The 14,181-nt window shown below is 37.1% G+C and overlaps 1 protein-coding gene across 1 annotated transcript; it reads right to left on the reverse strand.

Annotated features, from left to right (window-relative positions):
• Positions 1-1,574: 1,574 nt before the first annotated feature.
• On the reverse strand, positions 1,575-13,151 carry OLR1 (oxidized low density lipoprotein receptor 1). Its single transcript, XM_045839748.1, has 6 exons — positions 13,041-13,151; positions 9,515-9,616; positions 7,803-8,048; positions 3,596-3,735; positions 3,177-3,292; positions 1,575-2,907 (listed from the first exon to the last, which is right to left on the reverse strand). The coding sequence occupies exons 1-6, from the start codon at positions 13,126-13,128 to the stop codon at positions 2,703-2,705; spliced, it is 897 nt and encodes a 298-aa protein (XP_045695704.1). The 5' UTR covers positions 13,129-13,151; the 3' UTR covers positions 1,575-2,702.
• Between the last annotated feature and the right edge of the window lie 1,030 nt (positions 13,152-14,181).

The raw sequence follows: 14,181 nt of genomic DNA on the forward strand, positions 1-14,181 counted from the left end.
GTTTAAAAAACATTAGACTAGCACTATGTTATTTCAAGATATGTTTAAAAAACTGCAGAATTCAAAGTAGCATGGTAGAGTAAAAATATACAAGTTGATCAATGGAACAGAACTAAGTCCAGAAACAAACCCATGCAAAAATGGATAACTGATTGTTGGCAAAATGAAAAGCAATGTAGTGAAAAACAAATATTCTTTTCAGCAAATGTTGCTAAAATAATTGACTATCCATAAGTAAAAAAAAAAAAAAAAACCTTTGACACATAACTCACAAAAACTCAAAATTTTTCACAGGTTTCTATGTAAAATCTGAAACTATAAAATTTCTAGAAGCAGCCCTGGGTGGTGTGGTTCCGTGGGTTGAGCACGGGCCTGTGAACCCAACGCTCACTGATTCAGTCACTAGTCAGGGCACAAACCCAAACTGTGGGCCAGGTCCTAGGTTGGGGACATGCAAGAGGAAATTGATCAATGTTTCTCTTGCACATTGGTGTTTCTCTCCTTCTCTTTCTCCCTCCCTCCTCCTCTCTCTGAAAAATAAATACAATCTTTACAGAAAAAAATAAAACAAAATTTCTAGAAGAAAACATAAGAGAAAAGTCCTGTGACCTTAAGTTAGGCAACGAACTTTTAGAAAGAATGATAGAAACATGAAAATGGACTTTATTAAAATTTAAAACTTTTGCTTTTCTGAGAACATTGTTCAAGGACAAAAAAGTCATAAACTGAAAAAAATATCAAAACAATATCTGATAAAGGACTTTTATCTAGAATAGAAAGAGCTTTTGAGACTCAATAGATAAGAAAAAAATAACTGTAATAAAAATTTTCAAGAAATTTGCTCTGGCTGGTATGGCTCAGTGGTATGAGTGCTGGCCTGCAAACCAAAAGGCCGCCAGTTTGATTCCCAGTCAGGGCACAGGCCTGGATTGTAGGCCAGGTTCCCAGTGGGGGACACGCTAGAGGCAACCACACCATGATGTTTCTCTCTCTTTCTTTCTCCCTTCTTTTCCCTCTGTCTAAAAATAAAATAAATAAAAACTTATAAAAGTTTTTCAAGAAATTTGTAGGTGATTTTATCTAAGAAAATGTACAGATAATAAACAATCACAAAAGAAGATGCTTAAAATCATTCTCCATTTAGGAAATGCAAAGTAAAGCTAAAATGATATACCATGGTATACCTATTAGAATAGTTAAAATTACAAGACTGATCATACCAAGTATAGACAATGATGCAGTGGAATTGGAACATTAGTACACTGCTAGTAGGAATGTAACAAGCTACAACTTTGGAAAATAGTGTGGCAGTCTCTTAAGTAGCTAAACATACACTTACTGAATGATTCAGACTTTACACTCTTAAATATTTACTCAAGAGAAATTCTGTTCATACAAAAGTTAAACACAAATGTTCATAGCAGCTTTATTTCTATTAGTTCTTTTCAAGAATCCAAATGGTATCAACAGGTAAATGGATAGACAAATTGTTGTCCATTCACACACAAGAAAAATATTCAACATTTAAAAGGAATGAAAAATTAATACAAACAAAAAGATAGATGAATCTTAAAATAGTTATGCTAAGTAAAAATAGCTAGAGAAAAAAGGCATACTGTATGATTTCATTCATGTAATGTACTACAAAATTCGCCCTGAGATTGGACTGGTAGTTGCCTTGGAAAGAAGTATTGAGGAGGAGCATGATGAAGGGTGATGAACATGCTCACTGTCCTGTTTGTAGTGATGATTCCGAGGGAACATGTTTACAGATGCGAAAACTTGTTGATTGTGCATTTTAAATACGTGCACTGAAAGTAGAATGAATATTTCCAATTCCATTTGTTCCTATTCAATGATATCTCTGTACGTGACTCAGTTTGTTCCACACTAGAGTGTCAATATTTTTTGGTCCTGTATGTTTCTGCACTATAGCACAGTGAAACGGATTGAGAAGAGTTTATCTATAAAAGTTAGGGGTAAAAATTAACTTTTTTTTCCTCCAGGGGCACCCACCCCATGAATCTAACAAATACTGTTTGGAAGAATTAAAGGCAGTAAGTTGTCCTTTGGTAGAGAAAAGGTGAAGAAATGACTGATTTAAGAATTAATCGTAAACTAGTTCACAGAAAAGACCATCAGATTTTGAAGTATTTCCCAGGACATCCAATTGCACCAAAATGTGAAGATATGGGTGTGTGTGTGTGTGTGCGTGTGTGCGCGTGTATGCGGAGAGCCTGGAGAGAGACCCCGACTCAAAGACCAACAAGTGGTAGCTTTTGATGTTGAGAACATGAGCTTCTTGATTGCAGTATGGCCTTTCCTCTTTTCTACTTGTTCACGTGCTCTGTTTCCCATGCATTCTTCCCTTTTTTCCTCCTCTGTTGCAGTTGGGCAACCCCTCCCTTTTCTTTCTTCTGTGCAGGTTTAGAAGGGTGAGGGGAAGATGGCACTAAGGTAGAAAGGGTTCCCAAGGCTTAGAGAGGAGTGAAACTTTAAAATAAACAAGGAAGAGGGACCAAAGTTTGGCTGGGAGGCTTTAGACCAGCTAGGTAAAAAAAAAAAAATGTAGACATAGAATCAAAACTTTTGTCATAAAGGTGTCAGGCAGCTGGAGCCCCGCATTCTGCTAAGAAGCTCTATGGTTTCCGGACATCTGTTCTCAGGGCTCTCATGGTTTGCACCAGACGGGGAAAAATAGCTTAAATTCCAGAAAAGCGTTCAAAGATCGGCTCCTCCATTTCTTCCAGAGCCTTTGAATTCACTGTGCTCTCAATAAGAGTCGCCGCCTTCTGACATATACTGTATGCAGTTAAAATGCAGTTGTCAGCAAAAACAGTTCCCCTTTGTAGATAGGCACAAGTGTCTGAAGGATTCCTCTGGGAAATAGCTCCCTGGAGTCTCAACCTGGAGGTGGGGACAAAAGAAAAAAAAAAAGAGAGGGAAGAAAGAAACAAAAGTAGATTACTGCCACCTTGTGTTAGGAATTTACCCTTGTCTCAAAGTTTCAAATCAGTAATAACTGTAAAGCTCTGGAGAAGGCCAGCTCCCTGTGTTAGAGGAGTGGGGAAAGAGACTCTCAGAAATTCCCCGAGCTTCTCTCTGGAAGAAAAACACTTTTTGTGGAATGCTGCAGTAACTTCACTAGGAGGTTGGACAAAGAACGGGAAACTTACACGTTGGGCATCAAAGGAGAACCATCCTCCCAGAGCCATGAGTAGCTTGGTTTCCTCCGAGACAACCCTGTCCAGAATGGGAAACTGGAATGGGCACTTGCTTGCTTGATGAATTCCTGTGGGGAGCAATATTTTTGAGTTGATGTTGGAGTCAGCATGGTTGTTTTACGTATTCACAAAACTAAAGAGTCAAAAGAGATCTTCAACATCCTCTTGATGGTTTCACAGAAATGTTTACTGAAGCACAGAGATACTCCATAACCTGTCCGTCAAAGGTCATGTATGGAATTTGTGGCTAGGCTAGGCTAGTAAACAGATATCCTGATTCTCAAACAGAGACTCTTCCACACAGGACCTAAACCTGATTTATTTTCCTCTAAGCCAATACAGCAATCCAACACGCATTCTTAAAAACTCACCAGATCATATGTGCTATTAATTTTCAGCATCTGGGCACCCAAAGACAAGCAGTTTTCCTGGCTTTTTTCCCAGTTAAATGGGTCAGCGGAAAAGAAGTAGCAGTTTTTTTCATGCCAGAGCCAGTCTTGGGGACAAGGACCTAGGAAGTGTGAAATATCTAATCAGTGAGTTAGGCCTGAATAAAAATATTTCTATAATTCTTAAGTCTCCCCTCAAGATTCTCACATGAATACCATCAATTCTTAATTAGATTTACATTCAGATTCTGCAAATAACTCAATAGCTATAGAGTCTTAATGTCTCTGTTTTCTAGAGTAAAAGAAAAAACACTCTGATTTTATTAACCTAAACTAGAAAGCAAGACTGTTAAAAACAAGGCTTGGGCTGGGATGTAATTTTAGAATCTGGTCTATTTTTTTTTTTAAATTAAGTTTGGGAAAATGAAAGTGAAAGGTGGGGAAATAAGTACTCAATACTTATTCTGCTTTTTAAAATAGTATGCTTATGTATTGTAAAACTTCATATCCTTGAATAATGAATTCAAGCTTAAATATCATGCCTCCTAATTTAGTTCCTGTGTGGCTCTTGAGTACTTGAGTTGTGCCTAGTCTGCATTAAGATGTGCTGTAAGTATAAAATAAATGCATGATTTTGAAAACTTAATATGAAAAATGTAAAGTATCCCATGAATAATTTTTATACTGATTAGTGCTGAAAAACTCTTAAATACATTGGGTTAAATAAAATATGTTACTAAAATTAATTTCATCTGTTTCTAACTTTTAAGTGTGGTTACTAGGATATTTAACGATGCATACGCGGCACACACTCTATTTCCTTTGAATACAGATGTTCTAAGGAGAACTGTATATTGATGAAAGTGAACACCTTCATTTCAGTAAGATTTCAGAAAATAGGGAGTTTTCAGTTACAAAATCCTCACAGACTCCAAAAAAACCCAAATGAGGGTCTAGGCAATAAACAAAATATGCCAATGTCTATGTTTATGGATATTTTAAAGAATCTGCCAAATCCTCTTCCTTCTCCTCTTCTTCCCCCTCCCCATCAATCATCATCATCATCATCATCATCATCTCTTCTTTGCGTTAGTAGCACTTGGAATCGCTTTAATAAGAAACAGAGTCCTTTGGTCCATGCTATGACTAAAAGTGAAAAATACCAAAATCCTTGAGAAAGGCAGCCTTTTAATGTATATTATCATTGTGGCATAAAAGCATTAGATAATCTTTTAAGAGAAGACTTTATCAGAGAGAACAAAGTAGGAGGGCACTGAACTATGGAGGAGAAAGTGAATGAAACCAGGCATAAAAAGGCCAGGATGGAAGCAATGAAAGTAAATTTTATTGTATTTTTCAATTAGCCTAGTCCCATCATTTCATGTAAAAGGAAAGAATATACAGGGGTGGGGAAAAATAGGTTCACAGTTTGAGTACACAAAACACAGAGTTTACTCTTGTATTATTATTTATTTATTATTGTATTATTTATTATTATTAACCTACTTTTAGCCCACCCATGTATTTCATTTTTGTAGACTAAAAGGCAGTGTAAGCAAGTTTGTTAAGCTATAGAAAAGTGAGAAAGATATCTCCAAATATGGTATTCAAAGTCTGCATTTATTTTAAGTATTATGTATGTAATCATCATTTAATTATGATTTTTATTTACCAAATGCAGAAATGGTTGGCAATACTTTACATATATTAACTCATCTAATCCTCATAACAACACTGGGGCATAGGTTCCATTCATTTTCTTCACTTGACAGAGAAAATGGGAACTGGAAACTTGTGCGTCTGTTGACCTCACACTATTTGTCAAATGTCTGAGTTGGAGTCAATGCAGGAAATATTTTTTTTTTAAAGATTTTATTTATTTTATTTTTAGACAAAGGGGAAGGGAGGGAGAAAGAGAGGCAGGGAAACATCAGTGTGGTTGCCTCTCACACGCCCTCTGCTGGGGACCTGGCCTGCAACCCAGGCATGTGCCCTGACTGGGAATCATACAGGCAACCCTTTGGTTTGCAGGCTGGTGCTCAATCCACTGCACCACACCAACCAGGGCAGGAATATTCTTTATGTCCCTCAAGGCAATTGATATATAACCTTGGGGTAAACCTGGCAGTTTTAAGAAACTACTTGGGCAATAATTTTGTATACTAGAGGTTGAGAACCACCACTAATTCTGTGGCTAAATGTGAATGAAGTCTGTTACTGTGAAGACCCTGAATCTTTCCAGCTGGATGACCTCAAGCAAACCACACGTGGTAATTTCTCAGAGTTCCTCCCTCTTCATATACACTCTGAGGACCCCAAACTTGGTAAGAAAGACAAAATTTGTCTTTCAGAATGCTGTGATTTTTGTGACAATCCTTAAGTAAGTTAATCAAACTTGAGAAAACTGACACTTATTTGCATATGGTATTTTATTATTAGTGTTTTTTGAGAATCTTCTCAAATTTGCTTGATAAAAAGACAGTACTGTATTTGGTATTACAACTAGCCTTTATCTGACACTGTTAAGGAATGAAGCACATTACCCAGTTTATCTGCCTGTGAAAGACATACCACTTATTCTTTTTAATTAGTTATCCAGGCCTGGAATCTTTCAGAGATGGTTCTGTGTGTTTCTGACATAAATTTAATTCCGTGCAACTGATAAAATACAAAAATATTTTTACAGCTCCACCTTTGAAATAAACCTTTGGCTGGCATGCAGCTATGTGTGCTTACATAATCATCTGTATCCTTGATATACTAGCTTCTTCCTTTAAACCTTCTTTGAAATGGAGTATTCTTTTATTTCCTCAATAACTCCCTCCTTAAAGAGATAAAATACGTGGTTGACACTAGCTAAAGATTAGTTTGTCTATAAATTTCTGCTTATTTCGAAATTTAAATAACCTTGTAAATGTTAGAAGGATTTATAAACTGCAAAACTTTATACAAAACAACTGATCATCATTATTATCATTTAACTTATCTAGATTTCAGTTTTTCATCTATAAAACAAAAGGATCTATGGTTATCTGTGAATTGTTATTACATAATATTTATCCAAAGAAGTGACAAGGTTGCGATTCCCTGAGCGTACAGCTGAGAAACTGGAGCAATGTCTGCTTATTAGTGGAAGTTATTAATGCTTAGCGTAGGATTCCACACGCCTTCAAGGCAGTAACGTACTCCATCTCACACCCCCCACCTCTCATTATGACTAAAATCATACGCATGACAATTACACATTACAGAAAGACTAAACAAATCAGATCATTTCTGTAATAACCTCAGAGTTCACATTTTCATCTCCTTCATTTAGGTGTTACTATTTCTACCTGCCTCCTAGAATTCATTACACAGCTGAGATCAATTCAATTCTTCTGACATAAACTGACTACCTGGGCCCCTCATATTTTTGTCTTAGTGAAGTATCTACCTAACACTTCCAAGCCAGCCTATCTACATTGACTCAATTTAAGTTGATCTAGTACAACCATGGCTGCTGTGGCTCAGTGGTTTGAGCACCAGCCTGTGAACTGAAAGGTCTTAGGTTTGATTTCTGGCCAAAGCACATGCCTGAGTTGCAGGCCAGGTCCCCAGCTGGGGGTGTGTGAGAGGCCACCAATCAATGTTTCTCTCATACAGGATGTTTCTCTCCTTCTCTCCCTCCCTTCCTCTGTCTCTAAAAATAAATAAATAAAATGTGTAAAAAGGGAAAAAAGTAAATTGATGTAGTACACTTTAAGAAATAGTGCCATAGAATAAAGCTGATATAGAGGTAGGAGTTCCAGCCACAAAGGAGGCTGTTCAGGAAAAGAAATCAGTGATTAAGGTACATTGGAATGGAAAGAGAAGTGAATCGGTGGCAAGCAGTAAGGGTAGAAGGATTCTTCCAGAGAAATCTCAAAACTAGAATTTTAAAATGAAATTAAACTCCTATGAGGAAAGAAAACTTAAATCTACCAAAAGTGTGCTTAATTAAATCAGATACTTTAAGAATTTGATGTAGGATAGGGTGAGGATGACAGATACAGAGAACTTGCAGTAAAGAACATTATGAAATGATGTTATAACATTATGTAAATAATGATACATATATCAATATGCTAATTTTGTGTCTAGAGGCTTTTCAAAAAAAATAGTTAAGACTAGCTTCCAATACCTCTCCTTATCCCTCTCTCACCCATACCTGAAAAATTTGCTGCTTTCTTCAGAATTTCTTGGAGATTCAGGTTCTGCTGATAAAGTTCTGCTTGTTTTTGTGATTTCTCTTCCAGCTTCTGGGCAAGTGTTTCAACTGTTTCCTTGAGTTCCCTCTGTTGTTCATGGCAAGCTTTTTCTCCCTGCTTCTGGGCTAACAGCTGTCCCTCCAGTATATTTTCCTGGTGAGTCAGGTTTGCTTGCTGTTTCTTTAGAAGGTCAGACACCTGGGATACTAAATTATAGCTGAATTAAAACTTCGTTTCCAATCCCCAATAAAAATCCCTCCACTGAATTTTGAAGAAATCAAAGAAGGGAATTAAATAATCCATATTGACAACAGATAAATTGCTGGAAAATGACCCAAATTTACTCAAACACTACAGATTTGAAAGTTATTTGATATCCCTGCAATACATATATTTTTTATGATCAGGAAATTTCACAGACACCATAATTTAAAAAAAATTATTTTTAATGTTTTATTTGCTGTTGAGAGTTACACACAAGTTAAAAGAAATCCCAAGATAAGTATCAGTGGCATAAATAAAATATAGACAGCCTAAAAATAGCCAGTCACCCACCAGGCTCACTGACTATTAGTAAGAATGTTGTTAATGATTTACTGTATTTGTGTCTTCATTCCTCTGACCTCTCTCTACCCTTTCAGACTTCCTACTTTTATTTAAGAACTATGACACTCACTCCATTTTTTGAGACACCCTCCCACAGAATTATATTAAGTGCCTGTATCACAAGAGTCTCAAACTTTTTTTTGTTTTTGCTGGAGCATATTTTAGGAAAGATGGATGAGATAAAGGTTATGAAATCAAGCAGGCAACACATGTTAAGGGCCAAGTATCTCAGTTCTAGATGTTTGCTGGTTCAGTAAGAAGCAGTCTCCTTGCCTTGAAGGCCAGATTTAACCTTGTTGTAAAGTGGTCAGAGCCTCAGAGAAAGACCCTTCCAATCACCATCACTAGTCAAAAGCTCTTCTCTCAATCATTAGGAAAGACCTTGGTGTTTATCTATCAAAAAAAATAAATGGTTTGTGACCTCAAACAACAATTGGAAAACAAATAGCACTTTAAAGGCCTTAATAACCTGGGTCTAGATAGCTACAATTACTTAGATCTACAACCTAAGAACACAGGTGGAGTAGGTGGATAATTGGCATCGTTTTCTTTCCCTCTTGGCCACTCTTATCCTTCTTTCATTTCTTTTCCTCTGAACAACCTCTTTCCTCTATGCTCATATATACATTTAAAGTATATTTTATTTTAAATGTTTTATTTATTAAAATTCTTTTTCTTGTTCTTAACTTTAAATTGGCATTTAATTATCTCTATTAAAACTCAACATAAGCTAAATGAGGTTTCTTTTACTTTTGGATCTCTCAGATGACCTTGTGGATAATTAGCTTCAAATTATTTTCTTCCTCATTATTTTTGGATTTATGTAGGCTCTGTCTATGAAGCTATGAAAACTAATTGCAACAAAATCTATGATTCATAATCTTCATTCCCTGCCTCAATTTGAGACTAGCACAATATACCCATTCATCTTCCCACTCATTCTAAAAACAGTTTGCCTAAAGTGTATCTAAATCAAGGTTGTTCGTGGGTATTCTGAAACCAATTTGCAAACCATGATTGTAAATTCTCATTTTTTACTCTATCACTTCCCCATGTCAGCACTTACATTGTGTTGTCAGCATTATAACGGTCACCAATAAACCCAGACAAAGGATCGCCAGAGTCACAGCCACAGGGCACCAACACCGGGAAGAAAGCAAATGAGGACCTAGAATGACAGGATAAAATGAGAGAGATGAAAAGGACGGAGGCAAATAATCAAACAATTCTTTGGATCTTGTCTGTACTTGGTGCTTTGCATTACTTACTTCTAGTCCTTCCAAGGACTCTGCAAATAATTCATTACCCATAGTTACAGATGAAAAATCTGGACAATTCAAGATATTAAGTAATTTACTCATTGTCACACAACTGACACGGTAGAAAATCCAGAATTCAATACCAGATATTTGACTCTATGTGTCTGATTCAAAAGGTTATACAACTACTTTGGCTACTCCCCTGGCAATGACTCTTCAAGAAACCCTCAGTCCAGCTTGATTGCATCAACTTTACCCACAGAACAGAGAATCTGATGTTTTTATAGATCAAGTCTGGGCATGTACACATGCACACACAAGTACACACAGTGTGTATTACACCACATACCACAACATACCACAAATGAGGGTCTGATGTCAAGCAAATAAACTTTAGTCAGTTAATTAACTGATATCGTCTTAAAGAATTACAAGATAATTTTGTGCTATTAACCTTTATTCCACTAAAATTACATATAGGAACTGAGATTATTGAGCAAAGAAAACTAGAAATGAAACCTCAATACTCACTTGACTCATATTAATATTATATTCTATACTTACAACAGCTGTGGCCCTATTGTTAATAGAAAAAATTCACCATGAATTTAGAAGCAAAGAAATTATGTAACTCTTGTGTGTGTGTTTAATTATGTGTTCTACCACCTAACAAAAGGACATATATGTTGGTTCAGCAGGAAAACATCTCATGTATTTGGACTCCTCACCTTGTGAGATAAAACAAATAAGGCATTGATAATGTTCTCTTGTACATACAAATAAGGAAACTGAAAAATTTAGTGACTTTCTAAGATCACACAGACATTAAAGTCCGGACATAAGTATTTAATTCAATTGTAAGTAGCTACATGACTTGGAACATCATATTACAAAATACCCAGTGTGAATGCATAGTGATCTAAATTAATCAGTGGTCAAATACATTCATAGTTGTCATGTGTCAGAAGCACTTCTGTTAGGCCCCACAGATGACACAAACAAAACAGAAATTTTGATAGAAAGGAATATGCCTCATTTACTGATTCAGAATTATTAAGGTCCTAGAGTGTGTGTGGCAAGTTAGTAGAGACGAAGTAGAAAATAGTTGTGTCTTGTGCAAATTACCTAATCCTACTCTCAGGGGCAAATATATCTGTGTCAGGCTTTCAAACAACATTGCCCTTGGTCAGTATCTTAAAGGTACATTCTGTAGATGATCAAATATGTCCAACATTCTTGAATGATAAAACTGCTGAGGTTTTAGAGGTCACGGGATCCACACCAGTGCAGGGAAGGCACATGTTCCCATTTTCTATAGTCCACCCTTTGTCCTGTCTCCTTCATAGGTAGAGAGCACTCACCAACTCCCTGCTCCTCCTATCGATCATCTAATCAGAAAGCAATCAGATGTATGGTAGGTGATGATCTACACAGGTTCTAAGAAAATAATTTACTTAATAATTGTACTAATGGTCAGGCACCAGTAAATACTGGTGAATAATAAATGAATGAATAAATGAATGAGCAAATGTCTACTGTTAATTCAAAGATTTATCTATAAATGCTACACTGTTTTCATATTAGGTTAAATTCATCAGCTAAAATGTTAAATTATTACACGCTCACACTTGTTTTTGCTATTGAGAGAAATTTTCATTTTGTTGATGGAAACATGCCCTGGAATGTCTTATCTAACTTTGTATGACTTCATTTGTATAACTTTCCTTTTCCGTATTTTATTCCTTTCTCTCAAAATGGATATAAGATAAAAGGCAATCTATCTAGTTTGTCTATGGATTTGGGATTATAAATTAACTTTTACTTAAGCAGTTTAACTACTGTGTATATTAAACAAATTATAATTTTTCAAAAATGGTATGTAATAAAACAAAATTATGCTATACTATCCTGGATATTATTTTATCTGTTTTGTATAATTCATAAAATATATATTTTTTGCAGTGCCTTCAGGACTATTATAAAAATTGTCTTGTATAAACTGGGTAAATTCAACATTTTTGACCCATCTGATGGATTGGATCTTACTTGTTATTCTAGACAAATGGGAGATCATGATACAATCCTAGTTCTACCATTTACTAGCTGCATTAAAGTGGATAGTTCAGTGAACCCTGCTCCCCATCTAGTCCTCCATAAAAGGATGATTATAACCTAATGTTGGGAACCGCCCTACCTGGTTTCAGAAACTGTAAGCCCCCATGGCTAAGGCTGAGTAAAGAGACCTTGGGGCCATAAGTCACTAAGGAGACAAAGCTTATCTTCCTGGTAGGGACACTGCCTCTGCCCCCTTTTACCTTCATCCTGCTTGGCCCCAGGTGGATGACTGGTTAGCCAATGACGTGTAAGATTCCTCAAGGGAGGGATGACCTAAGACAAGCATGGTCATGAAGGGGCCCTCAGGGAAGGACTTGTGGGGGGTTGCTATAGGAAGAGTGGGTGATGGACCCTTGCCCGTCGGCTTTGTCATAACCTGAGTCCTCATTCTGACTGTAAGAACTCTCCTAATCTCTTGGCTGCCTTACTTCCCCTGCTAGATTTAAGCCTGAAACGACGTCAGAGGGTGGTGCAGCCCTGTGCTGGAAAGGGCAGATTCCCCAGGGCGATTGGGCCTCAGAAAGAATGCATAAAATCCTGTGAAACTTGCTTTGCTAAGAGTGTCCTTAGTTTTCTGATAAGGGTCCAAACATAAAATGAGTTTGTTCCCCAAAGTTTTATAGCCCTTTAGCTAACTGACCCTGACTCAGAATAAGCCTTCAGAGTTCTTTGTATCTGTTGTTCGATCCTTACTGCCTGACATGATTGATGAGCTTCACCTGTATTCCTGAGCAAATTGAACCCAATGTAAACCCATTGAGAAACAGTCTCCTAGCGCTTCTCCTTTGAGAGATCGACCACCTTTCCTCCCCAAGCAGATCAGGTCTTAGTCGACTAATTCTCATCCGTGGCGGACAGGGTACAGGCGGCGGATGGGCTCTGTGGGCAGAGTTCCCCTACAGCCTTAATCTCAAGGAGTGAAGATTCAGGGAACTAATGCAAGTAAAGTGAGGAGCATAGAACATAATACATGTTCAATAAAAGTTATCACCATTGTCTACTACACCATCATGCAAACCAAGTTAGTTCATTCTCCTTCATCGTCCTCATCTTTATGATCATCATCTCCGTTGTATTCAACTTGCTTTTCTTTTAAGTAAAAGTTATTAACTCTTTACTCTCAAGCATTTTAGTTCTCTAATCCTATATTCAGTTAATTCACACATTTAAGTTAATCCTGGGATTCTGCCCCTGTACACATACACCCACTCCTAGTACCTTTAGCTTTCTCTCCATTTGCCTTCTGCTCAGGTTGGTCCTTCATAGTCTTGCTCTTGAGGTCATCACAAGTCATATCCAGATTCATTCCAAGAATGAGAAAGTGAAGCAGTCAGGACCTCTACAAAGTGAAAATGTGAGAGCTTTTGCTGGAGTGTTTAAATAGTGACTGCTATCTAACAGTGTGACTCAATCATTGGTAGGAGGAAGGAGAGGCTTTGCTTCATGTTTGCTGACGCAAATTCTTGGGTTATTTCTATTGCAGGCAGGGAAAGTGGTGATTCTGAGAGTATTTCAGGATATTTCACTAAATGATTTATGAAAGGAAAAACTGTACTTTCCATGAGCATTAGAGGAGAGGAGTTTGTACCCAGTCTTCAGGTAAGGAAACTGAAATTCAAATGGGTGAGATACACTGAGCTGGTGAAGGAGTGTGCACTTGGACCAGCTTGATTCCAGTGTCCATATTTGCTTGTTTTTCACTGTAGTCGGTGATCTCTATACTGTATTGCCTTTTTTTGTGCAGGGTATCTGAGACCAAACTGAAAACAGCTTATCTACCATTTAAAGTGTTATTCTATGACATAATTCTATATACCTACAGATACAAAATCTCAGAATGTAACAAATATATTCCAGTCAAATTAGCCTGAACATATCAGTGTTACTTGCCTTTATCACTCAAGCCCTATCTATCCCACTCCCCTTGACTAGGAGAGCCAGGAAGCAAGGTTGGATCCATCTCTGCATACACCATGGTGACTTTCACATAATTAGAATCTCAGGAGATTGTTTTTTTTAAGATTTTATTTACTTATTTTTAGAGAGGGAAAGGAGGGAGAAAGAGAGAGAGAGAGAGAGACATCAATGTGTGATTGCTGGGGGCTGTGGCCTGCAACCCAGGCATGTTCCCTGACTGGGAATCGAACCCGCGATGCTTTGGTTCGCAGCCCGCACTCAATCCACTGAGCTACGCCAGCCAGGTTTGTTTGTTTTTTTTTTAAAAGATCAGGAGATTGATACCACAATGATGAGGCACATTATCAGTCCCCACAGTGACTCAGTTATTTCATATCCTATCAATATTCTAGTGGAGTAAAGTGAGACATGTAAGTACACTTGTTGATGAAATGGACATGGC

Source organism: Phyllostomus hastatus, unplaced genomic scaffold (assembly GCF_019186645.2).
Source record: "Phyllostomus hastatus isolate PE091 unplaced genomic scaffold, TTU_PhHast_1.1 phas_contig_308, whole genome shotgun sequence".
In the NCBI taxonomy this organism is placed as follows: Eukaryota; Metazoa; Chordata; class Mammalia; order Chiroptera; family Phyllostomidae; genus Phyllostomus; species Phyllostomus hastatus.